Below are 19,259 nucleotides of genomic sequence, written 5' to 3'. Positions count from 1 at the left end.
TGCAGTTGTGCAGGGCGGTTGAATTATTTTGGTCAGATATGCAAGGTCATAGCTGTACTTTTATGGCCACTGTATATGGAGCATTTGTTGTATTCCGGTGTGCAGTGAGTGGAGCTGTAGAGTCACATTCTGGCGTGCACAGGCGGAGTTTTGGTAGCTTTATGGTGAGGTGTGGAAGAGGGCATACGGAGCTGCTGCAGTTTGTTTATGTGTGCAAGAAGCAAAGCTAACACCCTTTGGCAGTGGGGATAGTACTGGGGTTATGGGGTTGGTTTGACGGCGGGCAGTTCAGTGTGCAGAGGGGACGTGTCTCTGCTTTGCAGCCCGTTGTGCAGTGGGCCTAGTACTTGGTGTACTGTGGACTTCTTGCATCAGTTGTGTGGTCTGCAGTCTGCTGTGCCCAGGGCCGAGTTATCCTAATGTGGGCGTGTTGCAGTTTTATGGTCAGGTGTGTAGACAGCAGGCGCTGCAGTTCTGTGTCCTGGTGCCCAGACAGAGGAGTTTTGCAGCTGTATCATGTTCAGGTGGGCATTCAGTGCGACGCGAATGTAATCGTGTGTCTAGGTGTGCACGCCGTGCTCGTGTGATTTGTGTGGCGTGTAGTTTGGGTGTTGATCGTTGGAAGTGTACGGAGAAGGGAAGGCAGAGGGTAATGTGGATGTCTAGCCGGGGGTGCAGAGTTGGTTGCAGCGTTCTATCTTTGCATGTATACAAGACAGCCTTTTCTTGCTCTGGCAGTTTCAGAGGACAGTGCAGTTGGACTTATGCAGTTGGGCACACGGAGACTTTTCTATTTCCAAATGCATCATCTTTATTAAAGCTGGTTTATTAAATGACAAAGCCGGATGAACCCCAGCTAAACACCCCGGTCCCCTAAAAGTATCATGCGGTATCTGACATGCTTTGAACATATCGGTTGTATTTCCCCCTATTTTCAGTAAACATAATGAGTGTCGTATTGCAAACCAAAAAAAGAGAAAACAATGAATTATTATAAAGCCTATGTTTTCTTTTCAAGTAACAAATGTAGAAAAATAATGTCCTTTTAATCTCAAAAATTGTTTCCCCAACCAGCTGTGGTTTTTTAAAGCAGAAGACAAACTCGCGTCCATTCTCTTTCTCACGCTTTCGCCTGAACATTTTCGTGGATATTTTTGGCTCGTTTATTCATTTATTTCTAATAAAATAAAGATCATGCTGAGAAAAATATCTATAAGTGCGTTCCATGCTTCGAGGAGCTCTTCCAAAAACAAATAAAAAAGCATCCCTCCTTTGTTCCGTACATCTCGTTCGTCAAAATAATTTATAAAATAATAAAATAATGTCCTCCTCTTAGCAGACCCTTGGCTGGAAACGTAAGACGCAATAATGAATTTAAATAATAAATAAAAATAGACTAAAAGTCATATCTGCTACACATTCTTTCGTCAGCATAGATTTCTTTGCATGCCCCTCTCCTTGTGCTCGGTGCATGTGAACGTCCAGCCATCCTATTAAAGAAAATCCACAGTCATCCTTATCTTCTCCAAAGGGGGTCGCTGTTCCTTGAAGTGTGCGGGCGAGAGCTGTGCAGTGGTACATTAGGCTCTGAAATAAGGGTTTTCTAAGTGGTGCAACTTCCATACCCACAACACTTAAGGGCCAGGGAGTGACACCTCAGACTACATCCCGGGTGGGGTTCCTTGGCCCCTCTCCTGCACCCCGTTCCTATTGGGAACAAGGAACACCCGAATATATCTTTGGTGTTTTCCATTAACACTCGGCCAGCATATTATTAAATAGGGTATTGGCACCAACCCTAAAATCAAGTCCCCCACAGCAAATATAAAAATGAAACCCTAATTCAAAAGGGTTCAAGGACCTCTGCTCCAGGAAGGCACCTCATGGATCCCAGGGAACCGGTTGTTGCAGCTTTCATGAGCGGGGCAGTCAATTTGGATCCATGTTATTTTGCGTGTAAGTCTGTGTGGTACCCAATGTGCTAGGTTTGCGCTCCTTGAGGAGCGGTGCATGAAATCTGTTTGCGTGGTGCAAAGCATGACCACAGATTAGCGCCTTAGGTGGCTTCGGTCTACTGATTCCTTGGCTCTCCTTAGATCTCTGTTTGACTGATATGCCATGTTCCTGCCACAGTGATAGTTTCCATGCTCACGGTCTCTCTTCAAACATTGGTGCCTTCATCGTCAATGAAGCGGATGATATCGCCCTGTGAGTCTCCGGAGGAGCTCCGGACCAGTTCCAAAGATGTATAGGACAAGGAGGAGCATTCCTTGAAGTCTCTTGCCCCTGCCCCTGTTCCCAAGAGGTCTGCCACCTTCTCCTGCAAAGAGTCTGATGAGTCTGAGGTGGGGCAGAAGGGTCGCACCAGGGAAGGGTTGGCGTTGCCCTGGTTGGCCTCAGGCTGTTGGCATAGTTTTAGACGTGGTGCCATCACAGGTGAGGTGGGGCTTTGTGGTGCCACGCTCAGGTGGGTGATCGGAGTCTGTGGCAAGTAGGTGTGGTATGATGACTGAGATTGGGTCATGTTGGGTGAGCCACAACCTCTGTTCCCCACAGGATGCTGGCACTGATGTCTCAGGAAGGAGTCCAGCGACATTGTTGAGTGCACATTTTTCCTCGGTGTGTGAGTAGGAGGCTCGGTCATGACCGTCTGTGGCAAAAGGGAGAGCGAGTACCCATCAGACCACGTGGTTGGTTGCAAGCACTCGACCTGTGTCTGGCCAGAGGATGTGTGCTCGGTGATGCTGGTGGCCGGAGTTTGGAACTGCAAGCCGCTGCTGAACCCGCTACTGTTGCTATAGGTGTTGTTGAGACTTGGGCTAATGAAGCTGGTGGCAGGAGAAGGGATGCTGTAGCCCTGGGCCATCAGCACCGGCCGCATCAGCTGCAGCATCTCATTCAAGTCCTTGCTGAGTTGAGTCACTTGCTGAGAAAGGCTGGACATCTGCAAAGACAGAGGTTACTGTTAGTGTATGACAAATATCTGATGATACTAACAGTAGGCACTCACAACTACTTAGCTCAGATCACATCATTGGGCCAAAGGAAGCTGTAAAACCCTGCCTTTAGCCTTCAATACATTTTCATTGTCATTTACAGTTTCCATTTGAAAAGAGATACATCACTGTCCCATAACTTGTCCCATTCCACATCCCATCCCTACTCCCCCGGATGTGTGTGGCGAGGCTTCTTTTTGTCCCTGTACATACAATCCAGACCCGGTTGTATGTTAACATGGCCACTGTATGTGCTTTCGAAGGGCCAGAGTGTGTGGCGCGAGGACAGAGCTCAGCAAGCAGGTCAACGTGTGTGAATAATGCAGCCGATGTGTGCTTCGTGGCCAGGCTTTTCTTAACCCCTTCAGTGCCCATGACGATATGGTCTCGTCATGGAGCGCGGTTGCGCTGTGCCCATGACGAGACTATCTCGTCATGAACCCCGCCCGCTAATGCAACGCCCGGCACAGGGCGGGGAAAGGGCGGGGCACTGAAGAGGTTAAAGTCACGCAAACAAGGCAGAGAAGGAACATCTCCATCCTCCGGTGCAGCGCTGTCCAAGTGCCCGAGCGCTGATATATGGCTACAGGGTGACATGCCATTCTATCTTTCTTGTAGCAGCAAGATGAAAGAAAAGTTCCTTGTCTGATAATATACTTTGAACAAAAAGCAATGTTCAATATCCTGTGCAAGATGCCGAGCATCAGCTGCTCCACAAAACACCATGCATGAGAAAAAGTGAAGCATCTCAGATACTGTTGTAGGGACCAGAGTTAGGAACACAGACTGATTGCCAAGGGGAATGCTGAAATTTAGGCTCATGACTCCAGGCCGAATGGCAGTGGCGCGTGCGGAGGCTTTTGCTTATTTTGATAAGTTACTACAACTGTGCTGTAGGACATCTGGTTCTAATTTAGGTAAGGCTAGACTAACAGGATATGGATGTGTGATGAAATATGGTCGGGGCTTATCTAACTTTTGCCTAATATATACATAAAATAATTGCTGAGCTATTTATAATAGAAGAGCTGGGCTAAGATTGAGCCAACTGAGAACTACCAAATTGGTGCCATGCTGCTGTCATAATCGAAATAATGGAAGGTGCGTAAGTTACTTTCACTCCATTGTCTTTTTTTGTACACTGAATTGTCATTCTCTAGTAATAGTGAAAGTTGAAGTTGTTCTGGGAGGAAATTCTAGAATATCAGAAGGATGCCTCATTATGTAAAATAGAAAGAACAAGGGTCTCTGGGAGCCGGAAAAGTATTGGGCGTCCATGGAGGGGTGCAGACAGCAGGGGAACACAAGGCAAGCCAATTTACTCTTGCATTTTGACGGCAGCAACCAACCAAGTGCTTCGTCTCTCACCCTTGCACATTCAGGGTGCCCTTCTAGCTGGGGTCTGAGCTATGATCTGACTATGCTCGTCTAAATGCTTCTGAGAGTCTTCAACAGCATGAGAGGGGCTTGGGGCGTCAACCCCATCTCAGATTTTGGCTTCCTTAGGCCTAGCAGAAATATGTGGAAACCAGCCCTTTTAAATTGTGTGTAGTTTCTGCTCTGGTTGCCTGCCTCGGTTGCTCTTCCACATCCTTCCTCCTTCATTGGGTGCATTTCTTCAGCAGAAGTCCTTATAGAATAAAGAACTAAAATAAAATGGTGCATGTCTACTGCTTTTGCCACCAATTGCCATTCTTGCCCTTTTAGTATACCTTACCTCATTCAACAACATATCTCCCCGGTGCATGTCGCCATCACACCTCCAGATGCTGCAACCAATAACAGGGATAACCACACCTCGGTAGTCTTCATGCAAAACCGTACAACACTTCCTATATGTGATCAATACAAAAACAACATCTTCCCAACCATACATTCTAGATGGTGTAGCTTGCTCTCCATGTGTATAAGAGCTACAGCACTACATATAGAGGTAGTAAGTACCATACAAATGTTACACTACAAAAATATTCCACATCATGCTAACGCACATGATTTGTAGATGAATAGTGTATAAGAAATAATCATGTGGTGTAAAATAATGTGTGCACACTGACTTTGGATCACAGGACGGCTCTGTCGCTGTGTGCTCCACCAGCATATATTATGAGTGCTTCTCTGACAGGCTTGCCTGACTCCAAACACTCACATCCACTCAAGCATAACTCCCAAAAAGGGGCATATAAGATACCTGCCAGCTTACCCTTTCTCCGAAATAGTGATAGTTTCCTTTTGGGGCATATGGAGTCGAACGGGTGTGGTCCCAATAATCTGGGGTACTACAACACCCCCTAATAGTCCCCTCATGAGGCTTCCTGTTACATTCCCATATCTACTGTTATCCCTGTCTACAAACGTGTGTAGATCTCTCTCTTGCTCTGCCCTAGAATGAGTTCGCTTCTCCTTTCATGGCATCACAGAGGGAAGTTAGAACTGTGAAGAATTTACAAGATGTGTAGCCTCATAGGGCCCTGCAGCTCTTTACATTCTTTACCCGGATACTCTAGCAGGAGGCTTCAGTGTTTACTTTTTTTCCCCTTCTTTGTGATGTTTTGACCATCTTTTCCATGTCCAACGCCCACCACATTTTCTGAAGCCACATATCATTAAAACAGGGGCGGCTCTTCCGTTACAGCGGAGGAGCGTCGCCCCCTCTGCTGACAGCCAGCAGAGGCAAATGACAAAAAGAAAATGATAATAAAACATTTTTATTAGAATTTAATTTTTCGTCCTGCTGGCTGTGACTTCTGCCGAAGGAGGGGCGTGACCATCCACACTGACGCTGCAGCACTAGGGAGGAGGGCGGAATGGTGGGAACCGCCAAGCCTTTCCCCGCCTAGCTGTGTGGAGAAACCTACACAGGCTCCCAGTCTAAGTCTGAGCGCTGAACCGAGGCGCTCAGACCAATCCCAGCGCTGCTCGCACGCGCAGTGTGCAGCAGTTCCCGCGGGACGCGAGGATCGGGAACAAGATGGCGGCTGTCGGAGCAAGGTGAGTGCAATTTTCTTTATTTACTATTGTCTTTTTGGTTTGCGTTCCCCTTCCCCCGACTTCACAATATGAGTGGCCGCTACTGCATAAACTTGTTACTGTGGGAGCCCCACTGAGTGAGTATTAATTATTTTGCTTCTGGTAGCGTATGTGCGATAATTTCCCCTCTTTTGAGTGAAGAGGATAAACCCTCTCCCAGGGGTTAGCCAACAGTACAGCTATGGAGCATCCGCTAACTAGCTCTGTCTTTAAACATGACTGAGCTTTTAAAACTCATGGACAAACAGGAATGGTTTGAAAAGGCCATCGTATCTCAGGTCAGTCAGGTGACTGACTCAAGTTGGAACTGAGGGAAAGGCAAGCTAGGGCATGGACATGAACACAGGTAAACAGTAAACACAATGCTGCCGGAGAATAAAAGTTCGCACAAATAGCTACATCCCAGAAATGTTAATCTCGAATGTTGAATATAATTTCAAATGAAAAATATTTAACGTGCAGTGTTGATGTTATATAGATAGGCACATAATTGTTAATTAAAGCATCTTTTTCATTGATTTTTTCTTGAAGTTGTTCACATACATGTACTTAATTTAAGCTAGGTTATTGAACTATGACATACTTTCACAACACTTTCTCAAAGCGTTAAAATACTTGTGGGAAAAAGAAATTTGCAAAGCAAAAGTGATTCAAGAACACAGGACGAAATGGAAATCCTAGCCTTCCCCTACCAGGTTCATGGGTTGTGTGCTATAATCCTGCCTCGTTATTGATCATGAGATAGGAATTTGTAAGAACGCCTGAGAATGCAGAGGTGGAAGCCTGCTGAGAACAACAAGCCTCCATCTCTGGATTTGCTTTTGTAATGAAAAAATAAAATGGCACATCACAAGAGGGGCACTGGGAAGCATACAGTGGTCCATGAGCTCACTGTTTGTTCACTCCTTTTTGCTGATTCCTGTAGTCACCACCTGTACAGCAAAATCTGTTCTGACATAAAAGGTGGCTTGGATCCTTGTGTAGTCAGGGATAGTGGGGCCCCACTACTCTCAGTTTGGTAATCAAAGGACAAGTTACTTACCTTCGGTAACACCTTATCTGGCAGACATAGAGGCATATTTACAAGCCCGTTCGCCACTAGAGTGTCACTTTTTTTGGCGCTCCGGTGGCGTTCCGCCATTCTCCATATATATAAGGTGATGCTAAGCCACTTAACATGGTTTAACGCCACCTTATAAATATGCCCCTTTCCAGCACAGTCTGCTACGGAACAGGGGCATGCAATGGGTTTTGCTGTGGGTTTTCCACCACAACACCCAATGCCTTTTGACGCTGCCTCAGATTAACAAGGCTGGGGCAGTGCCAAAAACTAAGGCCAGGAAATACCTGGTCTTGGAATGGCGATACATGGAGAAATGATTAATTCGCCTCAATTTTTGCTTCTCTCTCTCTGTGGGTTGAAGAGAGCAAATCACCATTATTGATTAAGTGCAGGAAGGCGTCCCTTTCTGCACATAAATATATGTGTAAGAAGGTGTGTCTTCCTACACATGAACAATTACCCTGCAGTGTAGGCACCCTTACAACATGGCAGCAAGGTGGCTGTGCTGGTGCTAGGCAGCTTTTTTGTCTAGCGCTAGGGGAAACACAGGGGTGTGCTGTATTTTTGTAAATACAGCGAATTCCTGAATTTAGAAAATGTCAGAGTGCGGCGCTGGCAAATTTGGCATAGCGCCGCGCTCCTGCATTTTGTTGGACATATGCACTATAGTATAGCCACAGATGCCTTACCTTAGAATTCTCCCCAGGCGCCAGACTGGATCTGGAAACCTTTTCCAGCAGAACCTCTCCACGTCGGTTCAGGGCATCGTGGGACTCCCTAGCAACGCAGTCTACCGGATGCGACGTAAACGGAGTCTATATAAGCCCTTCGCCGACACGCTGACGTCAGTTTCTTCCGTGAATAATTTCCACACCAAAATATGGAGCCACCATAGAAACCGGCTGTGGAAACAGTGTGCCAAAAAGATAGATACATCTTTAATTAACCACTACAAATGGTAACGTACTATATAATGAATCAACCACCACAAGTGGTAATTTACTATAAAATAAATTCAAGAAACAGATGTGTAGGTAAAAAGAAAACAGTTCGAAGAACGGGGAGGATGGATGGGTCAGTAAGGAATCTACGGCTAGACTATGTCTCTACCAGATTAGGCATTACTGAAGGTAAGTAACTTGTCCATCTAATAGAGACATCTAGCCGCAGATTCCTTACCTTAGAATTAGATACCATAGCAAAACCACCCTTGGAGGTGAGTCTGCAAAGTGACCTTACGAAAAACTCTGCACACAGAACCAACTGGTCTACTGAAAGACTGAAAAGACCAGTGGAGGGAGAACATCAGATGAGAAGGACAATACACCTCCCCATAAACAACGTGGAAATAAGAGAGATGGGGGAAGCATGGGTAAATCAAAGCCATAGCAATAGAAAAACAACGTGTTGAAAGACACTAATCAATATGATTCAACATATTACCCAGACCCAGGGTGAGAATTGGAACCATGAATAGCTGAAGCCCAGACGACCAGAACCACAGGAACCATAACAGAGCAAGGCTCCGCGTACCAACAGCAATTGAGATTATCTGGGTTGTAAACACACAGAAGAAATCGTGAACACATGTACAGCAGCGGAAGCATGAGGCTTGCTTTCCCTACAATTTCACAAGGACAAAACAAAAACGAAGTCTTGTCCTGGAAAAACTACAGACAGAGGAACACCACTAGCAACACTCAACAGGGAGAACCACAGAGAGGTGGAGAAGAAAGGCAATGCATACAAAACCTTTTCGAAAACTATCTCAAATATGACACGGAGACTGTGTTGCGAAAGAACATATGGATATATAGACAGAGAGATTCAGACATATATATATATACCTATATCTAACACATACACATATCTATAGAGCATTGCGATACCGATAGTAGATAATACAGTGATAGATACAAATATATTGATGAAAGAACAAAAGCAGCATCACGCCGATGTTCATGAACATAAGAAGTATGGGCTGACCAACATAGTATGAAAAAATAGAAGGAAAGAGAGAGAGGGAATCACACCCCTTAACAAAAGAAAAACCCGCAAAGCATTAAGAAATTATACTAGCTGTTTCGAAGCCTGGAAAAGGCTGGAAAGAGCCACATTCTGAAAGGAAACAACAGGAAAAAGAACATTGTGATAAAGAATACAAGGGTGAACTGGCCTACAATAGGCCAAAGTAAAGGACAACTATTGGAAGGCTGAGACTGTTGGAATGGTGAAGGCTATCATACAAAGCAGAAGCTGATGAAGAGTCAAAAAACACATTCCCATAGGGAAAAGCTGCATAATGCACAAGGTTCAACATTTCTAACCAATAATGAAAAAGCCAGAGGCAAGTGAACTAAAAACAGTATATATTCATTAGAGGAACATAAATTCCACAAAAAATAGGAATCCTCAAAACTGAAGGAAAGGAAGGGCAAACATTTGTAAGCCCTGAATGAAAGGAAAAACCAAGTCCTGTGCATCATATGACAAACACAGTGTATCCAAAGAATTGACCCAACTGCAGTAAAAAGAACTGAAAATCAATACAAAGTGGAAAATAATCACCAACGAAGAAAGGAACTCAAGATGTGACACTGGTGGCAATAACAGAGTCCTGAAGACAAGGTTAAACAACACCGTATTTAGCACAACCGAACAGAACTGTCTGTGAAAGAACAACCAACTTTACAGGAAAGGATGGCTAAAGACGGAATCATTGGTTAGGAACCAGTAGTAAAAATTGTAAAAATCAATATGCATATGGATGGAGCCATTAACCTGCATAAGGAGCATGGCGATACAAGAGAAATGGAAACACCTTGATGCCATAAAAAATAGAGACAGCAAGGAAAACTATGGGGCATATTATCAAGACGGGCGATAAAATTATCGCTGCTTTAGCGGCAGAAAACTGCCGCTAAAGCGGCGATAATGGGCTTGATAATATGCTCTATGGAATTCCAATTGAAGCCCATGTTAGATGTAATTTGATAATTTTATCACCTGTCTTGATACTATGCCCCTATGTTTCATATATGCAACAATTGTACTCAGGACCTGACAGAAAGAGTCGGAACAAGGACACAAGGTTGGTTGTAAATAGAAAGAGAGATAGAGAATCTGAGACTCTCGTGCACGACCACACAGAGAAAGAATGTGGAATGGACCAAAAATAAAGGAGATAAGCAGGAAGAAATAGAATAGAGGAAATAATACTCCGTAACCTGCTGAAGAAAGTTGAGAAAGGTCAAAGAAAAAAAATGGGGACACAAGTGAAAAAGATGTCCCAACGGAAATCACTGGTCAGGCCCAGACATGGATTGCCGAATACAGACCCTAACACACGTTCCACTGCTCCAGTAGAAAATCCTTTAACATAAAGGGTGTTCCCTGAGAAAATCAGGAGAGACCAACGATGCACCGGTAGTAGCAACTCAACAAACTGTACACAACCTTCCCCAAGGGGAAAACAAGCCACAGGATAAAGAATAGCAAATCAGTAAAAAGAATGGTAATATGACTACCGCAAGTGCCCCTAAGAGCAGGCCTCGCAGGTAAATTGTCTCATTCGAGAAACAAATACCATCGAAAAAAGATCTCTTGAGCAAGGAGCCCTTCAGCAGAGATAACAGGAAAAAAACTATTCAGCAGGTAATAGACCCACATAAGGTCACAAAGAAAGACATCCTGTAGTCGACAATGTAAATTCAAAGAAGAATAACAATTTAATGTGCATTGCAGTGTATAGTAATCCACTGGGTGAGTGGAGGTTGTTGAACACTGTCATGAGTAAAAATGGCAGACACAATGTAACATGTATATGATGAATTTTGCTCTGTAATACGATGCAATGTCACTAATAAAGACAAGTTTAATAAAAAAGAAGAATAAGACCTGCAGAAGCAGGAACACCCCTCGTGTGATGTGCTATATGAAGCCGACCCACATAGGGGCCCTTCAAAAAGCATAACAGAACACAGATATGAGTCAGTGACACAACACAGAATAACAAGCTGAACATGAATAACTCAACTGTGGATTAACAATGAAGGTTAAGAGAAGGGAAACAGAGCTAAGTGTCTGCACTACAAAGCAGCGTCAGCACAGGCGCCAAATAAATGGAGGCCATCAAAAGGCATATCAACTAAAGTGGATTGGACTGCCTCCAAAAACTTAGTGGTACAAAGCCAATGCTGCCGGTACAATGCCACAGAAGAAGCCATGGCACGACCAACCAAATCGGTGGTGTCCATCCCACACCGAATGATTAATTTAGCAGCCTGCTGCCCATCCGAAATCAACTGGGCCAGAACGTTCCAATTAGCATCCGGGAGCGATGGCAAAAGCCGTGCCAATGACTAATCCCATAAGGCATGAGAAAAATGTCCAAGGATGTAAGATGTGTTAATGGAATGTAAAGCAGCACTGGTGGGAGAGAAAATATGCTTTCCACAAGAGTCCTGTCTCCTGGAATCTCTGCCAAGTGGAGTATGAGGCAGAGAATCCAAACCATGAGAAGCCATAGTGACCTGCCCCATGAAACTGAGGTGTGTCGGGCAGCGGAGGAGAGAATCTGGGTCGATGGGGGCAGGGCGGTGGGCAATAAAACGGTCCATACGAGCACCAGTATCTGGCTTAGACCAGGCCCTAACAAAACATCATGCAGTGCCTCAGAAAAGGACAATACCACCTCAACACCTGATTGGCTCAGGTGAAGAGCTCCAAGAGGGGGTCTGTAGACTTTGCCACCAAAGGAATAGACAAATCTAAAACTACAGCCACCCTTTCAACCATGTCCGCCAAAGAAGAGGTGTCCTCCATGGCCAGGCCAGGAGAAGAAAGAAGGCCAGAAGCAAGGGAAGACTCTAATCTGCTTGCTTCACCCAAATATCCACCAGAGGAGGATCTGCAGGCATTGTCTGCACAAGCCCAACCCTTCCTCATTTTCTTCCAAAAATTGTTTTACCGAACACTGATGCATTGGCTCTGCACAAAACATTGATCTACATCGATCTGGCGTTGTACCAACATCAGGAGAACATAGCGGAAGAGCTTCTGATGGCGACGTGGACAGAATTAGGGGAGGCCGATGTCTCAGGAGCGTGCCCCACCTGTGCTGAGTTAGAGTCGATTGGTGCCACAGAAGTGAGCCCGAAGCCAAGTCAAAGTCGATTGGTGCTGCAGGTGTGAACCTCGAAGGGCTGTGCACTGGCGTCGATGTGTATAAGGGCTTAACTGCCACGGAGGGCAAACCTGCTGGCGTGGGCACAGTCAAAGCACCTGTCACCTCCTTAGGGCCAGAAGGTGCCCTTGAGGATGGTGAAGACCCAAAGATGGCGTGGAAAACATAATAATAATCTCTTATTTGGGTTAAAGTCACCCGGCTGCAGGAAAGGCAAGGAGGCACTGGAGAAACTCTTGCACGAGGTCCTCGGCTTGAAGGCGTGAGGAGCCGCAGAAAACCACATTGTGAGACAAAAAGGCCGTGAGATGCCGTGACTTCGACTGCTTGCGACGCGATCTACTGCTGGATGTTGATTCCGAGCGACATCTACGGGTACGACTCCTGGAACGGCTCTGTGAAGGGACCGTTGGTCGGGAAGGAGACCGAGATCAGCGAGATTCAGAGGATTTCGACAATCATGCCATCAGGAGCTTCATTCATCGCTCCAGCAATGCCTTCAGCTTCATTTGTTGACAGGCATCGCACGCCTCGGAGTCTTGGTGCTCTCTCAAGCACCACATACAGACAGAATGATGGTCCATGCCCAGCATCTGTCTAGCACAAGACTCACAAGGCTTAATACTGGAAGGCATAGAAAAAAGGCACAGTATTTCATTAAAAAAAACGTAGTAGAAGGCCATAAAACGTCCAGAGAAACCACTTCTCCAGATCCGCATTTTAGCACAGGAAAGTAGAAAAATACGTCAGGGCGTGGGGAAGGGCTTATATGGACTCCGTCGACGTTATGTCTAGTGGACGACGTTGCTATGGAGTCGCATAACGCCCTCAACTAAAGTGCAGAGTTCTCCTGGAAAACATTTCTGGATCTAGTCTGACGCCTGGGGAGAATTCTAAGTTAAGGAATCTGCGTCTAGACGTCTCTGTCAGATATGCAAATACAACTGGGTTGAAGACTGCCCTTACACTCCTGGGCACAGATGCCACTGCATCTACAGCACTATTGACAGCTACCCCCCTGCATAGGCAACTTTCGCTTTGTGAACGGTTACCGATTGAGAAGGACAGACAGTAATTTTTCAATGCTTGTGACCACTGTAGTGGATGCAAACCATTGAAAACTTTCCTTTGAATTCCAAGCCCCTTTGCTGTCCTTTTTCCCTTGGGACTTGCAAGTACTTGTCTTGTTTGAGTTACAGTGGCAATTTGAAACACAAGAGAGTAAATTTGCATGAATCGCAGCGTCACAATATTTTCCCTCTCGGGGCATTATTATCAAGACACAGCGTTAAAATTATCGCCGCTTTAGCGGCAGAAAACTGCCGCTAAAGCGGCGATAATGGGCTTGATAATATGCCGTAGAGAATTCCCATAGAAGCCCATGTTCTGGTGTCAACATGGGCTTCTATGGGAATTCTCAAGGGCATATTATCAAGCCCATTATCGCTGTTTTAGTGGCAGTTTTCTGCTGCTAAAGCGGTGATAATTTTAACGCCGTGCTTATGAAATATGAAATGTTAAAGTTAAAAAAAAAAAAGGGTCCACTCCAATGGGCCCAGGTGGCAGCGTAAAACCTTCCTGCCAAGCCCAACCCTGAGGTGTGCCCCGTCCCACATAAGACGTTAAGCCATTTCATGGTAAAAGTGCTCCCCCTGGTTTTCACAAGGCCTGACACTGAGGCGTGTTCTATCCCACCCATCACCCTTTGTAGGTCCTCCGTCCGGCGCCCTGCGTCCCCTCCACACCCCGCGCGCTCCTCCTCAGCATTTCTTTCCTAGTGACCTGGTCGGTAAGATTTTCAACTCTTGTATGCCCTACCTATAGAGCCTCCTGGAACACTAAAACATAATAGGAGCGCCGCGATGAATTCGTCCATGTTCGCCCGACTAAGCGGGTATAATTAACACTTCACAAAACCCTACTCGCAAAGCACTTAAGTAAATTGTGACTTGGAGTTTTCTCTTGGCAAAGCATGACACTTTACACAGTGCAACCTTTACAAGAGGGATTCCTTCTACTTCCCCTGCCCCTTAGGTGCTTGTGGACAAAGGTGCGCTCCATAAGAGTGAATGGAGCGCTGGAGAGTCGAATGTTATAGTCTACTGGGGAGAAAGTGCTTTAATAAGAGAGACACATGTTCCAGGAGAGCTATTCCACAGGCTTTATGTGGAAATTAACTAATCCAAAAGCTGCAATGCTTTGCCTTGAATGGTAAATGCTTATGCTGCTTTCTGGCTCAGTGTGGGTGCTCTTTTGCTAACCAGACATTTGAGAGGCTTTTAGCCAATGGAAATGCTGCCTTGTTAAAGTTCTTCTGTTTTGTATAATTTATGTGCCATTTTAAGCTTTTGCCATTATTAATATATTTATACAGGATAGCCTGCAAATGCCTGAGGCGGACTACCCTCCTTAAATGACCTCTGAATTGATAGAAACAAATGACAGGCTTTGCTTTTACCCTAGTCCAGACAGGCTGCGATGGTTTTAACTAATTTAAAAGCTGTAATACTTTGCTGGAATTCTAAATTGCTGTTCTGGCTCTGAGTAGAAGACACTTTGGTGATTCAATGTTAAACCGCTTTGTAAGACAATGAGCATTTTTTTTTAAAATACCTTTTTCTGTTTTGCAATTTTCAGTGTAACCACATTGAGAAACAAACATTAAAAAGAGTGGTGTAGAGGGCACATGCATACGTTGCAGTAAATCATAGTACCGTAAGTTCACATGCAGTAGGCAGTATATGGTAGTCATATAGTTACAATGCAGTCAGGCATAAACTCCCCCTCTCCCCTCCTATGCCACAGTCTCTTGTACTGGCCACTCAGTCCCAGGGCCCTTCATGATTCTCATGCACTCAAGGGTCTGATGTGCTGTTCCAACTATCATCTACCAGATCAAGCCCATAATAGCTGTTCCACCGGCCCCATATTTTACGGAACCTTCAGGGCAGCCCCTACTGGCATATGTTACCTTCTCCACTGCCACGTAAAGGTCCATACCTCTCCTCCATTCTTGAATGGTCAAAACTTCCACTAATCCCCACCTCCACGCCACATCATGTTTTGCAACTATGAGGCCCAGAGTGCTAAGAAAAGGTGGGGTCTCGGAATATACATATCGTTTGGGATACCCAATATGACGATTGTGGGTTCAGCTGGAAATACAACCTACAGGGCCTTGCCAAATTCCCCTAGGTTCCCATTCCAATACCCCTGTAAAAGGGGGCAATTCTATAGCGTGTGCACGAAATCCCCTCTATCATCGTTACACCACAGGCATGCTGGGGATGTCGCTCTACCCATTGTGTGTAGTTTAACCCTGTCATAGCACACCCTGTGCAGAATTTTATATTGATTTAGGCACAACCAGGACTTGGTAGCAACTTCCCTAGGATGCATGAGCGCTGCCTCCCAGTCAATGTCTTCCAGTGCACCCACATCCCTCACCCAGTGTTCCCTAAGGTTGCGCAGAATGTCGTGCATATTATTATTTAATGTTTAATAAGTGAGAGAGATGCCCCCCTTAGTAAGTTCCTCTTGCAGCAGACTTCCCTCCAGTGGGGATCTCAGTGCCGGTTAGGCCCTCAGAAATCCAGGCATGTCTCAATTGCACAAACTGAGACTTATACAAGTTATAGTCAGAACAAAAAGTTGCCAGGGATTTGAATTCTCCATTCTCTAGGATATTCCCAATAGTGGAGATGCCAATTATATCTGATGCCCCAAAACCTTGTAATTTGCCAATCTCACCTAGCTGTGTCCCCGTGTTATTTTCCGGGCCCAACCGATTGCCCTTGTTGCCTTTTCCCAGACCTGTAAGGTCACCTGGGTCGCCGGGAGCAGGCTTTGTGTGCCTTTACCGCCATAAAGTTAGTGTAAGTAAGAACGATGTTCCAGGATATCCCTTTCTAGTCTGTAAGTAGGGTTTTCCAGCGGTGTATGTATCCAGTCATTGATTGGAATGCAATGCGCCGCCTAGTAGTAGGTCACTATATCTGAGAGGGCTATCCCACCATTATAGGGGTTTCGCTGTAGGGTCCTAAGAGCTATCCTCGGGTCGTCCACCCCAACACAGGAGAGATCGCACATCCCTATTGATATTAGTGAACGTTTTCCTCTGGAGTGGGAAGTATATATATTTTGAAGGACATACAATAATTGTGGTAGCGTAATCCTCTCAAAGAGGGCTGCCCATCCCAATAGCGATAGAGGGAGATCCCTCCACCTCTCCGCATCCTTCTGGAAGTTGGACACCCATTCCCAAGACTGTGGCGATAACAGGTTGCTTTATGTGTGTAATAAAAATACCAAATTATCTAAAACTCACAAAGGCCACCTTTAGGTTATCGGGAAGGGGCAGACTTGTGCAGGTCCCGGCGAGAAGATAACGGACTTGTCCCAGTTGATTTTATATCCAGAATGCCGTCCAAATTCTTTCAGGTTGTAAAATAGGGTGGGGATGATAGTCAAGGGGTCGGTGATATACAGAAGAATGTCATCTGCATAGAGGGACATCTTCTCCTCTAAGTCTTCAGTAGCTGTGGCCTGAAAACCATAGATACCTGGGTGCATCCGAACCTGGCATGCCAGAGATTCTACCACAAGGACATATAGGAGAGGAGGCCTCCCTGCCGGGTTCTTCGGCTAGTGGGAAACTCTGAAGACAACAACCCATGGGAAACTCTGAAGACAACAACCCATTGACGCAGACTGCTGCCTTTAGTGCTCAATAGAGAATCGATACCTAGTGTCTCAAATTTAGGCCCGAATCCAAATTTGACCAGCGTTCATTCAAAAAATGGCCAATGCACTGCGTGAAATGCCTTCTCTGCGTCTAGGGGCAAAAAACACATGAGTAGACGGTCAGTTTTTAACCTCAGGCATCCATGTGTGGGCATGGCATAGGTTTAGCTAGGTAGAACCTACCCCCATGAATAAAAAATAGGCATTTGAGTACACCACACTGAGACCTTTAAGGGATTCCCGCATTATGCTTGGAAAGCTGTCTGCTGAAATGAGAACTTTACTCAGAGTTCTGTGTTTCAGGTTTAGGTCTTTTTATTGATTTAGTGGACAAGACAAAATGGAATGCTGTTAGCAAAGATGCGCAGCTTATGGGATGTGTGCAATGAAATGCTACATAGTACTTTATAAACTATTCCAACAAGGAAAAAATAAATAACCCAACCTCCCTCTTTCCTCTATACCCACCCAACCCCCCGATCCCTGCGGCCCCATTTGACTAGGGAAGTATCAGAGGCTTGCAATAGGTAGGTTAGAGGTCCAATGTCTTGTGATTGTGCAGGGAGTCGCAGGAGGCACATGTACCTGGTACAAGTGAGCTTGCGGAACTCGAAGCATAGAAGGGCGATGAAAGGGCGCCATATATCCAAAAAGGAAGCTCCATCCCCTTGAGAGAAAAGGAGATGCGCTCCATACCCTGCACGTACCATAATCTGTGCAACCATCCCTGTATCGAGGGTATTCTGCCTGAGCCCCATGTTGCCAGTATATTCTGTAAGGCCGCCCCCAGAGCTATACCCAGCTGCTTTCCCTTATGCGATTTGAGGGGAAATGTAAGTCTGTCAGAGACACCTTAGATAATATATTCTGGGAATTGTAAGATAGTGGTATCGAAGTGAAGATCTATTTTGTCTAGGACCTGAGTCCAGTACGACTGAAGCTTGGGACATTCCCACAAAAAGTGCAACAGGATGCCAGCCGCTCCACATCCCCTCCAGCAGCTCGGCGAGCGGTTGGTGTTGCTTCTATGCAATCTGTGAGGGGTGGGATACCAGTATGTCACAATCTTAGTAGCGGACTCTATGCTAGAAATATAGCGCACTGAGTGCCTGGCCCTATAATGGATGTCGCTCAATTCTTTCCGAGTCAGTGTGCGCCCCAGCTCCGCCTCCCACCTTTTCTGCCTTGCTGACTTAATCTCTTGTTCCGGGGGGCGTAAAATGTGATAGAGTTCAGTGATGAGTTTCTTGGTGGATTGCTTAGATAGTAATCATTGTTTGCAGGGGGTAAGCCTTCGTTCGGCTCCTTGGCGCACCTGGGGCTGCATCACCCAGTGCCTTATTTGATGGTAGTGATATCGCTCAATCAAGGCCATGTCAAAATCCGCTCTAAAGTCTTCAAAAGACATGGGTCCCTTTTCATTAACAAAATGTCCTATAGACCTGCGGCCTTGCTGTTCCCAGTGGTGGAAAGCAGTATGGTCTAGGCCTGGGGTAAAGTCAGGGTTGCTGGTGATAGGGTTGAGAGGCGATGGGAATGTGGTGAGGCCATTGCGGGTGGCTGTGGCGTCCCACGTGTTGAGAGAGGCTCGCATTATCGGAGAGCCGTAGAGACCAGGGGGCTAGAGGCCTTATATAGAAAGGGGATCTTTCACAGAGGCTGCCCAGCCAGTGCCCACTCCATGAAAATCCAGTGCTTCTCGGACTACGGCTGTGCCCACTCCAGCAGGCAACAAATCTGAGTAGCCTTGTAGTAATAGTCTAGGTTGGGCATTCCCAAGCCTCCCTCATCTGGGGATCTATAACTCATTTCCCTGTTCATCCTGGGTTTCTTGTCCACCCACACAAATTAAGAGAACTCAGTCTGGAGCTGTTTGAGCATTCCCGGGGGCAGCTCCACAGGCAATGTTTGGAAGAGGTAAAGGATTTTTGGGAGTGCGTTCATTTGAGGGCTGCCACCCGGCCCTGCCACGAGAGACCGAACAGGCACCAGCATTGTAGATCACGCCGTGTCTGCGCTAGTATGCACGTGTAGTTTAGAGGGACAGTTTTCGCCGTTGAGATCGCCAACGTTATCCCTAGATAGGGGATCGTTTTTTGATCCCACCTAATGGGACATGCCAAAGTTAGAGTGTCTTTAGTTGACGGCCGCAGAGAAAAACATAGAGCCTGTGATTTGGAGACATTTACGCCAAAGCCAGATGCGGAGGAAAACTTCTCTAGCACCGCCAGGAAAGCCGGAA

At 45.9% G+C, this 19,259-nt stretch overlaps 1 protein-coding gene across 1 annotated transcript in view; it reads right to left on the bottom strand.

Annotated features, from left to right (window-relative positions):
• Positions 1-856: 856 nt before the first annotated feature.
• The window catches only part of LOC146857923 (voltage-gated delayed rectifier potassium channel KCNH8-like), a 1,483,167-nt gene continuing 1,464,764 nt past the window's right edge, over positions 857-19,259 (bottom strand). The window contains exon 15 of the mRNA XM_085648652.1: positions 857-2,944. Within this exon, the coding sequence (XP_085504778.1) occupies positions 2,162-2,944 (783 nt within the window). The 3' untranslated portion in view covers positions 857-2,161. The remainder of the gene's footprint in view (positions 2,945-19,259) is intronic.

Source organism: Triturus cristatus, chromosome 3_2, assembly GCF_964204655.1.
Source record: "Triturus cristatus chromosome 3_2, aTriCri1.1, whole genome shotgun sequence".
Taxonomy (NCBI): domain Eukaryota; kingdom Metazoa; phylum Chordata; class Amphibia; order Caudata; family Salamandridae; genus Triturus; species Triturus cristatus.
The sequence above is the reverse complement of the archived record's forward strand: the minus strand, read 5'-3'. Positions and strand labels throughout refer to the sequence as shown.